The 12226-nt window shown below is 49.8% G+C and overlaps 1 protein-coding gene across 1 annotated transcript in view; it reads right to left on the bottom strand.

The window, feature by feature from the left end:
- Positions 1 to 10435, bottom strand: part of SPATC1 (spermatogenesis and centriole associated 1) — a 28092-nt gene extending 17657 nt beyond the window's left edge. Inside the window, exon 1 of the mRNA XM_065903383.1 lies at positions 10225 to 10435. Coding sequence (XP_065759455.1) covers positions 10225 to 10435 — 211 coding nt within the window. The remainder of the gene's footprint in view (positions 1 to 10224) is intronic.
- Positions 10436 to 12226: the final 1791 nt, after the last annotated feature.

The following is a 12226-nucleotide window of genomic DNA, read 5'->3' as shown; positions in this document are numbered from 1 at the left end:
GAGGAGAGTGAAAAAACTGGCTTCAAACTCAACATTCAAAAAATGAAGATCATGGCATCCGGTCCCATCACTTCATGGGAAATAGATGGAGAAACAATGGAAACAGTGACAGACTTTATTTTCTTGGGCTCCAAAATCACTGCAGATGGTGACTGCAGCCATGAAATTAAAAGATGCTTGCTCCTTGGAAGAAAATCTATGACAAACCTTGATAGTGTACTAAAAAGCAGAGATATTAGTTTGCATATAAAGGTCAGTCTAGTCAAAGCTATGGTTTTATCAGTAGTCATGTATGGATGGGAGAATCGGACCATGAAGAAAACTGAGCACCAAACAACTGATGCTTTTGAACCGTGGTGTTGGAGAAGACTCTTGAGAGTCCCTTGGACAGCAAGGAGATCCAGCCAGTCCATCCTAAAGGAAATCAGTCCCGAATATTCATTGGAAGGATTAAAGCTGAAGCTGAAGCTCCAATACTTTGACCACCTGATCGGAAGAACTGACTCCTTGGAAAAGACCCTGATGCTGGGAGAAGGGGACGACAGAGGATGAGATAGCTGGATGGTATCACTGACATGAGTTTGAGCAAGCTCCGGGAGTTGGTGATGGACAGGGGGGAAGCCCGGTGTGCTGCAGTCCATGGGGTAGCAAAGAGTCAGACACGACTGAGCCACTGAACTGAACTGAAAATTGTTATTAACAAAAAGACTCATTGACGGCATTTAGGGTTGCAGTGAAGACACTGTCAAGGTTCAGGGGCCAATTAAGTGCATCCCTGGATGGCACTGCACGCTGTGTGGGTACAGCTCCTGGGGGAGTGTATATCCGCTGCTTGGAGCCAAGACTGTTGTGGCCTCAGTCGTGGACACAGTGCCCACGGTTTTTGACCCATGAAGGTCAGCGATGAGAATCTCAGGATCAGCCTGTTGAAATTTTGGCTGGGGGTGGGGATACTTGAAAGCACAGAGTCCTCACCACTGGACCACAGGGAATTCCCATGAACAGGAGTGTCCTGAGCCAACAGTGTCCATGATCCCAGATTAAGCCTTGGTTTAAGGGATTTCAGTCCTATATAGTTTTGTATTCTCAAGCAAAATGTGCAGGTGATTGATTGTTTTAACCTTATTATAATTTATGTTTTACTGATTTAGATTTGTGAGTTGAAATGTTCCTAGGTACTTTACTACATGTTTTGTTGTTTAGTTAATTCGTATTTGATTCTTTTGCAGTCCCACAGACTATAGCCTGCCAGGCTCCTCCGTCCATGGGATTTCCCAGGCAAGAACACTGGAGTGTGTTGCCATTTCCTTCTTCAAGGGATCTTCCTGACCCAGGAATCCAAGACACATCTCTTGCATTTGGAAGCTGGGTTCTTTACCGCGGAGCCACCAGGGAAGTCCCATGTTACTACATACAGTGTTAGAAACTTAAAGAGAGCCTAGATTCACTTCACTTATTTATTTTACACATAAGAATTGTTTAGGGTTCAGAAAGCTTTGTTTGTTACATAGAACAATTAAAGTTTTTTTCTTTTTTAAAAGCAAATGTCTTATATTTACCAATGAAGTTTACAGTGTTTTAACTGTTTCCTACTCGGGTCTCCTGCCCCTCATCGCGTCTGTCAGCAAGTGGCCGCCACATGGTCCTGCCCTCGGGCAAGCCCAAGCGTCTTCTCCCTGGCCGGCCTCAGGCTCTGGGCGACTGCGCCTCCGCAGCCATCGCTCCAGGGCCTGCTCACCGTCCGCGGCCTCGCCGGCCTCCCGCCTCGGAACCCTGCCTCCCGCACGAAAATGCCGGCCCCACGAGGACCCGGCCCGGCCCACACCCGGGTAAGGGCGGCCCGGCCACAGAGACCCCAGTCCTCGTGGGGACGGAGACGTGGGACAGTCGAGGCGGCGGAGGTCCAGCAGGGTGCCCGAAGAGGGTTGGGCGCCCTGGTGGGCCCTGACGGGGCGGGGCGCGAGCGTAGGGGCGGAGCCAGAGCAAGGGGTCAGCTCGAGGGGCGGGGCCTGTGGGCGGAGCTAGCGTCCAGGGGCTGCCCTGGGGGCGGGGCCAGAGGGTCTACCAGGGAAGGTGTTGCTTAAGGCACGACCTCGGAAGGCCCAACCGACCAGTGAGCAAAGGCTGCCGGAGCCAAGGTTCAGAGGGCCAGCGGGCGGGAGGACGAAAGAGAGGAGGGTGTTGACAGATCCTGAGAGGCGGCGTGTTCTGAGGTGGGGGCAGAGGTCCCGAAAGGGAGGCAAGGGCTGAGGGTGGGCTTGCGTCCTGGGGGGTGGGTCCCTAGAGGGGAAGTTCTGAGCGAGGAGGGTTCTGAGGGAGAAGGATTCTGAGCGGGGAGGTTCTGATAGCGGGTGGGTCCTGAGAGAGGGGAGGGTTCTGAGGGGAGGTGAGTTCCCAGGAGGGACGCGTCCTGAGGGGACTGGTTCTGAAGGGAGACTAGGGTCCCAAGAGGAAGGCAGTTCCTGAGGGAAGGATGGCTTCCCACTAGGGGTGGAGCTAGGCGGGCTTAGGTTAACTCCCTAGGGTGGGGTGTTGGGTCAGGGGTGGGGTGTAGGGTTGGGGTGGGGGGATGGGGGTAGTATTAGGCCCGAGGTAGGAAACTGGGACTTGGGGGAGGATGGGTCCTGATGGGGGGACCACAAGAACACCTCCTGAGGTGAGGAAGGAGGCCCTGACCTGGTGACAAGGTAAAGACCTTGGGTTAATGAAAGCTCCGGATTCGGGGGAGGCAGATGGAGATTGTGTGGAGCAGTGCTGGTAAAAGGCCTTTTGAAAAGGGGGGAAAGACTGCTACCTGCCTGAGGAAACTTCCACCAGCCTGCAGACCCCAAGGGAAGACAAGGGGCAGCAGGAGTGGGGGCCTGGGTGAGGACAGGCTAAGGTGAGGAAAGAGTTTTAAGTAGGGGAGGGTGCCCAAAAGAAAGAGCAACAGAAGCTCCTGCCCTGAGAGCCCTTCCTAGCCTGACCACCTGCCCTGTCCTGACCACCTCTGTAGGGAGGAACCACTTTGGCGGGCAGTCACTGTTTTAGTGACTTGAGCCTTCAGTGTAGTCCTCATTTCCTCTGTGCTCCAAATGCCTTGAATCTCCATCCATCTTCAGTCTTCGAGACATCCTGACACAGTCCCTGAGCCCTCAGGAGCATGAAGCCCTGCAGTCTTAATCCCATCCTGGCTCCACCTCCCACCTGCCCCATTCACAAGGCCAAGGCCTAAATCTCATGGCCTTTCTTCCCTGTGAAGTTAATTCAACCCATAGCCAATAGTTTACTGATTTCCTGTCACTCAGATTGCCCAGTCTGCCCACAAAGTTGTAACTTCTGCCTTGCTTGCAAGATCCCTGCCAGCCTCTAGATCTCTAGTACCCTGGTCTCTTTATTTTCATCTATCTAACAGCCCAGCTGGTTCCTGATTCCTTCTCTGATGTGCCCAAACTCTTGCTGAGAGGCCCTTAGCTCCGCCTGCCTGCTTTCCCCAGTGTCTGCCCCCACCCCACCCATCAAATGCTGCTGGAGAAGGTTGGTGGCTGCTGCCTGTATAATCCATATATGCCAGCATCATTTGGGCCCATTACACACCTCCCAGGTTCTCCATTCAGTTCCTTCTGCCATTTTTACTTTATTTCAGACTTTCCTCATCTTTTTCTCTCCACCACTGCTCTCAGAGAATGAAAGTTTTACAGAGAAAATTAAAGCCATGGTTCTGGAGTTTCTTTAGCTTCCCACCTGGCATTCTCACGCCCCTTTCCTTCCTTCTTCCCTTCTCAGACAGGGGAAGAGATGTTCTTCCTTCAGTTAAGGCAGCTCTGCTCTAGAAAGTATCCCTTTTTTCTTTCGTATCTTCCCTTTACATCGAAATAAACTCAGGTCACTGCCGTCCGGAAAAGCAGCTCTGGACTCCAGGCCCCTCTCCAACTAATGCCCCTCCAAACTCTACCTCATGAACTAAGTGTCAACCATCTATTCTCTCCATTTTCTCATTCACTCGTCACCTCACCTGGTTGGGGCTTTCCTCTTACAACGGGGTTGAAGTCACTCTAGTCAAGGTTAATAGTGCCAAACCATTAGCACTTTTCTTGCCTGACCTCTCAGGCAGCCTTTACTCTGTTGACGATTCTGTCCCCTTTGAAGCTGTCTCTTGGCATAATGGTGACATCACATTTTCGAGGTTTCCCTTGTCTGAATGTTCCTTTGCCAGCTTCTTTACCTGTCCTGACTCAAAGACTTGTTCCCGCAACCTCTTATTACTGTTCCTCTCTCTTCACAAATAGTCTCACCCCCTCCTGTGACTTCAGTTATCAACAACTCTTGGATCTTTTCTCTCTAGCCCTGACTTCTCCTTTGAGCCTCAGGCTCATATCTCCACTGCCTCCTAGATGCTCCAGGTGGGTGTCTTGAGAATATCTTAGAGCAAAATACAACTTATTCTCTTCTTCCAAGACTGGGTTTCCTTCTCCCAGGCTCATCCTCATAGAGAACACTAATGGAGGTTTTTATATAATATGTCAAAATAGTTGAAAGTTATCAATCAAGCTAACAAACTATTAAATTATGTTCTATCTGCTTACCTGAAAAATAAAGCCCTGTGACAACCTGGAAGGTCAGATTTGATAAGACTCTTGTACTCCCTGGGGTTCTGTGCCAGAATGTGGTGGCTTGGGGAGAGCCACCCCTTGGCCCCTGGGCCTCATCCTACACCCCTTCTCTTCCACCTGGGCTCTGTCCTGCACCATGAGGGGCCTGGCACACATGCTGTGAGCACCCACAAGCCCAAGCTGACATCCTGTGTTCCTCCTAATGGGAGAAGGGTCAGAGGACTAGACTGCAGGGTTTAGGAGGTTGTGCTGTGCACAAGAGTAAGGGAAGAGAAGAGTAAGCCCAGAAAGAGGAATCAAAGGTCAAATTCATAAGAGCATATTGAGACTAAGAGCCTGACTCTATGAGGAAGGCCAAACACAAGGAAAAGGCAGGGGAAATAGGCAGCGTGGGGAGGTGAGTGGCTGAAGATCCGCTGAGGCAGCTGCAGAGATCAGTCCTGGCCGCTGTGAGAGTAGGGGGCTAGGCAGTTCCAGGAAGTGATGCCCTCAGTCCCCTCAGCCAAAGAAACAGACACATTCTGGACTCTCATCCCTCACATCTGAGCTGTTCATTTTCTTACTAAGTCACTTGACTCAGTCTCTCTCCACCGCTACTTCACACCATCATCTCCTACCTGGATGACCCAAGAGCCACAGTCTAATTCATTTCCCTACCTTACTCTCTTCTCCCTTGACTCTATTTCCCCACAGCAGCAGGAACGGTCTTTCTGAAGCACAAATATGATTACTCCTTGTAGGAACCCACCAGCGTCTGCTCACTGCCTTTGGGAGCAAGTCCAGGCTCCTCAGTATGTCATTCACAGTCCTCGGCATCTGAGCCCTGCTGGCCTCTAACTGCATTAGCACCTCTCACTGACCCCAGCTCCCTCAAGTACACTCAGAAATGCAAGCAGTACATACACACCTCACACTAGCACATAGCATAAACATACTCTAATACCCACACACCACACACTCATACATGTCCCACACTAAAACACACATTCACAAACGTACTTACACATACTATTCTATTGTATCAAAGTATATGATTATCCACATACTATACACTTAGCAACTCACAAGACAGTCACAGGTGCCACACATACTGCACTCACACATTCACACACACACCTTTTTTCATACTTGTACAACACACACTCCCAAGGCACACATACTACGCATACTATTCACTTACCCACCTATACCACACACTCCACACATACATCACACTATACACACTAACACCATGTTCACATGCTCACACACACCCCCCACTCTATACCCACACCCACACACTAAACACCATGCACACCGAAGGCTTTAACCACGCAATCTACTTCTCACTCCTGCAACCTTTGGCCCAGGCCTTTGCACAGACTATTCTTCCCCCTGGAATGTCCCTTTCCCCCTTCAGGGCTGGCTGTCTGGGCTCATCACCAGAAATCTTTTCCTAGCCCTCCAAGCTTGACCCTTCAGAGTTGGGAGAACAGAAGTGTCCAAGAATTCTCTCAAGAACCAAACCTAAAAGGAGAAGGCTTGCTTGGTTAGCTTGGGAGTTGGGAATCACAGTCTAATTTCTTAAAGTGTTCAGTTCAGTTCAATCGCTCAGTTGTGTCTGACTCTTTGTGACCCCCATGGACTGAAGCATGCCAGGCTTCCTTGTCCATCACCAACTCTGGGAGCTTACTCAAACTCATGTCCATTGAGTTGGTGATGCCATCCAACCATCTCATCCTCTGTTGTCCCCTTCTCCTCCTGCCTTCAATCTTTCCCAGCATCAGGGTCTTTTCAAAAGAGTCAGTTCTTCACATCAGGGGGCCAAAGCTTCAGCATCAGTCCTTCCAATGAATATTCAGGACTGATTTTCTTTAGGAATGACTGATTGGATCTCTTTGCTGTCCAAGGGACTCTCAAGAGTCTTCTCCAACACCACAGTTGAAAAGCATCAATTCTTTGGCGTTGTTTTCTTTATAGTTCAACTCTCACATACATATATGATTACTGGAAAAATCGTAGCTTTGACTAGATCTCTGCTTTTTAATATGTTGTCTAGGTTGGTCATAACTTTTCTTCCAAGGACCAAGCGTCTTTTAATTTCATGGCTGCAGTCACCATCTGCAGTGATTTTAGAGCCCAAGAAAATAAAGTCTGTCACTGTTTCCACTGTTTCCCCATCTATTTGCCATGAAGTGATGGGACCAGATGCCATGATCTTAGTTTTCTGATTGTTGAATCTTAAGTCAACTTTTTCATTCTCCTCTTTCACTTTCATCAAGAGGCTCTTTAGTTCTTCTTTGCTTTCTGCCATAAGGATGGTGTCATCTGTATGACTGAGGTTATTGATATTTCTCCAGGCAATCTTGATTCTAGCTTGTTGCTTCATCCAGTCCAGTATTTCTCATGATGTACTCTAGTTGAGTTGAGTTCAGTTCAGTTCAGTCGCTCAGTCGTGTCCAACTCTTTGCGACCCCATGAACCGCAGCACACAAGACCTCTCTGTCCATCACCAACTCCTGGAGTCCATCCAAACCCATGTCCATTGAGTCAGCGATGCCATCCAATCATCTCATCCTCTGTCATCCTCTTCTCCTCCTGCCCTCAATCTTTCCCAGCATCAGGATCTTTTCCAATAAGTCAGTTCTTCACATCAGGTGGCCAAAGTATTGGAGTTTCAGCTTCAACATCAGTCCTTCCGATGAACACCCAGTGTGTAAGTTAAATAAGCAGAGTGACAATACACAGCCTTGACGTATTCCTTTCCCAATTTGGAACCAGTGTGTTGTTCCATGTCCAGTTCTAACTGTTGCTTCTTGTCCTGTATACAGATTTCTCAGGAGGCAGGTCAGGTGGTTTGGATTTCCCATCTCTTTAAGAATTTTCCACAGTTTGTTGTGATCCACACACTCAAAGGCTTTGGCATAGTCAATAAAGCAAAAGTAGATTTTTTTTGGAACTCTCTTGCTTTTTCGATAATCCAGTGCATGTTGGCAATTTGATCTGTGGTTCCTCTGCCTTTTCTAAATCCAGCTTGAACATCTACAAGTTCACGGTTCATGTTCTGTTGAATCCTGGCTTGGAGAATTTTGAGAATTACTTTGCTAGCATGTGAGATAAGTGCAATTGTGCGGTAGTTTGAGCATTCTTTGGCCTTGCCTGTCTTTGGGACTGGAATGAAAGGCAGGACTTTTCCAGTCCTGTGGCCACTACTGAGTTTTCCAAATTTGCTGGCATATTGAGTGCAGCACTTTCACAGCATCATCTTTTAGGATTTGAAATAGCTCAACTGGAATTCTATCACCTCCACTAGCTTTGTTCTTAGTGATGCTTTCTAAGGCCCACTTGACTTTGCATTCCAGGATATCTGGCTCTAGATGAGTGATCACACCATCGTGTTTATCTGGGTCATGAAGATCTTTTTTTGTATGGTTCTTCTGTGTATTCTCGCCACCTCTTCTTAATGTCTTCTGCTTCTTTTAGGTCCATACTGTTCCTGTCCTTTACTGTGCCCATCTTTGCAGGAAATATTTCCTTGGTATCTCTAATTTTCTTGAAGAGATCTCTGGTCTTTCCCATTCTATTGAAGTGTAACATTTCTTAAATATTGTATCTCCTCGAGCATATAATTTTTGTTGCCCTGTCTGTTATCTCAGAATCATGGATGATAGACCCTTTCAGAGGAGAGAGACCTTTGTGCTTGTGACCAGTAAGGGAGGACTGTGAAGCCCAGTTCCAGACCATAGCCAGGCTGGGAGGTGGGAAACCCAGTGTGTAGAAAGCAGGGGGAGGCAGCTTCCAACTGGAACTGGACTGTAGGGGAAGGAGCCCAGACCTGAGGGGGAGTAGCCTCAGGTCAAAAGGTCAAGTTCTTAATCAGGAGCATGCCTAGTTTAGAGTGAGCTGAGTTCCAGGGACTCCTTGGCCTGATTACCACTTCTGCTGCTGCTGCTGCTACTGCTAAGTCGCTTCAGTCATGTCCGACTCTGTGCAACCCCATAGACAGCAGCCCACCAGGCTCCCCTGTCTCTGGGATTCTCCAGGCAAGAATATTGGAGTGGGTTTCCATTTCTTTCTCCAATACATGAAAGTGAAAAGTGAAAGTGAAGGCACTCAGTCGTGTCGGACTCTTTAAGACCCCATGGACTGTAGCCTACTAGGCTCCTCCGTCCATGGAATTTTCCAGGCAAGAGTACCGGAGTGGGTTGCCATTGCCTTCTCCAGATTACCACTTCTAGTGGAGAGAAAAGCCCAGGTGGACAGGCTGGCTGGAGGGCAGGGCCTGAACCAGACTAGGAGCTAAGATGGGGGAGGATGACCCAGATGAAGGTGTTCTTGGAACTCAGAAAGAGGAGGGTTATCAGTCCCAAGTGCCATGCAGCGACTTCCCTGGCAGTCCTGTGGTTAAGACTTTGCCTTCCAGTGCAGGGGACATGAGTTCAATTTCGATCCTTGGTCAGGAAGCTAAGACCCTACATACCTCACAGCCAGAAAACCAAGTGGCATGCAGAGTTTGAGAAGGATGCGGCACCTAGGAAGCCACCTTTCTAGAACAGCGGAGTGTCAAGGTCTGCTGCAGAGCTATAGAGCCTTAAGTGGTAGAGACTGAAAGAGCAGAGTCCTCTTTCAGTGAAGGAGGCTGGCCTCACACCTGTTGATGAGCGGAGTGGAGGTGGGGGCAGCAGGATGGCAAGGAGCAGGTCCTTTGATGGAGTGGGGGTCTCCACAGGGGTGCATGGGGACCAAGTGTGGGTGCAGAAGTGCACTGGGAAGGAGGCACACAGCCTCATCCAGGACAGGAAGGACATTGCAGAGAGGGAGAGGATGTGGATATGACAAATGCGAAGGCATTTCGTCACCTCCTTACCAGCATGCTCTGACAACCTACTGCCACACCCTGGGAAGTTCTCTCTCTGATTGCTTCAATACCAGCCATTCTGTACCCACAGCTTTCTGTTCTTTTGGTGCATCCCTTTTTGCCATCCCCACAGTCAACTGGCTTCCTGGCCTCTGAACACCCTTCTGGCCCAGTCCCTAAACTCCATGCCTAGCCCTGAAGGTCATCACTTTAACTGCTTTTCTGCAAACAGCTCTAACTTCTTTGCTGGTTTTTCTGTCTCACCCCACTCTCAACATCCTCTCCAGCCCCAGGGGTGTCATGCATTAGTGATTTCAAACCTCAAGCCTCAGTTTTGGTTTCTCTCCTTGGCTTTTAGACTCAGGTGGCTAGTTGCCTTCTGGTCACCTCTGAGTGGAGAGGAACAGGGGAGAGGCCTGGGGTGCTGAGGGAGGGACGGAGGGGAGGGTGGGGGGGGGTGGAAAAGCTGAGAGTGGGTGCTGTGTCGGGTCCAGTGGGGCAGCAGGTTTGGGTTTCAGAGCTGGAAAATTCAGTCTGTGGAGCTGCTTGCAAGTTCACCTGAAGGGAGGGTTTGGGCAAGGGTTCCTGCTGTCAGGCGAATGGAGCTGGTACCTAGTTTTGTCCTTTTTTCTTGACTGTCCTATGTCCTCGCCCCTCCCCTCACCAGGAGGCCTGCGGACCCCGAGTTTGTTGCTGTCTACACCCTTCCACCCAGACCTGAACACATAGACTCCCTCCCTTGTGGTTGCAGTCTCACCCTTCCCTCCCTGCTTTTCTTGAACTCAGGTCTCTTGCAGTTACCCTGGTGTGGAGAAGCACTGGCCGCCGCCTCACCAAGCCCGCTGCTGAGCCCGCTGATGCCCAGGCCGCCCGCCTGCGTCTTGATCGCTGACTTGAGCTCGTAGTTCTCCCGAATGAGCCGCACCAGCTTCTTCAGTTCCTCATTTTCCCGCACCAGCCTCTCAATCTGATGCCGAAGCCCCTCATAATTGGTGAGTAGAGACATGCCCCAGGGCAGAGGGAAGGGTGCGGCCCTCAGGAGGACGCTGCACCTGGAGGCTGCCCAGGGCCTCGGGCCTTGCCCGGGCTGGAGGAGGGCACCAGAGTTTGCAAGTCGCAAGGCTGGCCCAGTGGGCCTGGGTATTATGAGGTCAGAGGTTGCCCTCCTCCGTGCTCTCTCTGCTCTAACAGGCTCAGCTCTCCGTGCCTCCGGGACTATGTGCCGGCCCCCTGCAGCCTGGAATGTTCCACCCCTTCCCTGTCCAGCCAGCTTTGCTCTCAAGGTGCCTCCTCTGTGGAGCTTCCCCATCGCTGCCCTCTAGGCTGCCCTCATGGATGTGTCCTCTGTCACAGCACTTGCCTGGGCTTATGCAGTTAGCTCTTTAGCCCGTTTCACTCACTTCACGTCGAGGGCAAGGACTGTGTGACTCACCAGCATCCAGCAAAGGGCTGGGTGCCGTGAAGGTAGATGACCAGTGAACATCTGTTGAATGAAAACTCGTCACCTTCCTTCCTGGAGAGGGTGCCCTTTCCTTGGGATCTTGGATTTAGTTGTCAGCCTCCTCCTGGAGACATTCTGTCTTGGACACCTGGACACCAGGCTATGCTTTCTTCTGGCCCCAGGTGCTAAGACCCTTTCTCTGGTGGCTGGCCCAGGGGCTCCCTTGTCCAGGTACCCAGCTTCCTACAGCTTGGAGTTTCTGTTTCTGTTGACTCAGCTCCCCTATTCCAAATTCCCCTGTGGTGCCCCTCCTGTGCCCACTATTCTCCGGATTCTTGAATTTTCCTATTGTCCTTCAAGAACCCAAGACTGTATTCCTCATCAGTTTCTAAGAATGCAGATTTCTGAGTTCTTATAGCACTTCCCTGTTTTAGAGCCATCTATTGAGAAATTTGCAAGTCTAACCTTGGCAGCTGAGTGAGGCCATGTCCTCATGACCTCCACTGGTTCTGCGAGTGTCTGCTCTTGAACAGGAGGAGGTGGTGATATCTTGGTATAAGTCAGAGTGCTCACGCTTGACAAGAGAGTGGGGGTGAGGACGCAGTCGAAGATCAGCCAGGGCTGGGGTCAGTCTGAGCTGAGCATTCTACCTGGACCTCACAATGGGAGGCCTACCCCCACCCTCCTCCGACACCCCAGACTGTAATCCAGGCTGAATCACTCTGGCCCTGGGGACCAGGGCTGAGCTTTCTTCAGAGAGGTTCTCTCCATGTGCTCTGCTTTTAATAGAACATCTCTGCTGGGATCTCCTCCAGCGAGTGAAAATAAGCTTATCATGGTCCAACCCTCTTCCACCTCCAGTATTATCTCACTGTTGGCCTCTCCTTGGGTTGATGCTTTCTTTGCCGTCTGTGATGCTTACATTATCTGGGTCAGCTTGGCTGGGCTATGGTGCTGCCTAGGAATTTGGTCAAACACTAGCCTAGTCATTGCTATGAAAGTTGACTTTAAAGTAAAGTAGATTATCCTCAATCATGTGCGTGGGCTTTATATTGGGTTAACCAACCAAAATCAATCATTCAAAAGCCTTAAGAAGAGAAAACTGAGGTTTTTCCAGGGAAGAATTAGTTGTGCCTCAGCACTGTTTTAGAAATTGTCTGAGTTTCCCGTCTGCTGGTCTGCTCTGCAGACTTTGGACTTGCTATTTCCAATTGTGTGAGCCAGTTCCTTAAAATAAATCTCTTAATATGTAAGAACTCTGATACACCATCTGTATTTCCCTTTGTACCAGTACTGCTTTCTTTATATATATACATATATATATATGTATATATATATAGCGTCAACTGTATGGAG

The sequence above is a fragment of the Muntiacus reevesi genome, chromosome 12, assembly GCF_963930625.1.
Source record: "Muntiacus reevesi chromosome 12, mMunRee1.1, whole genome shotgun sequence".
Classification (NCBI taxonomy): domain Eukaryota; kingdom Metazoa; phylum Chordata; class Mammalia; order Artiodactyla; family Cervidae; genus Muntiacus; species Muntiacus reevesi.
Note: the sequence above shows the minus strand (reverse complement) of the source record. Positions and strands in the feature narration are given on the sequence as shown.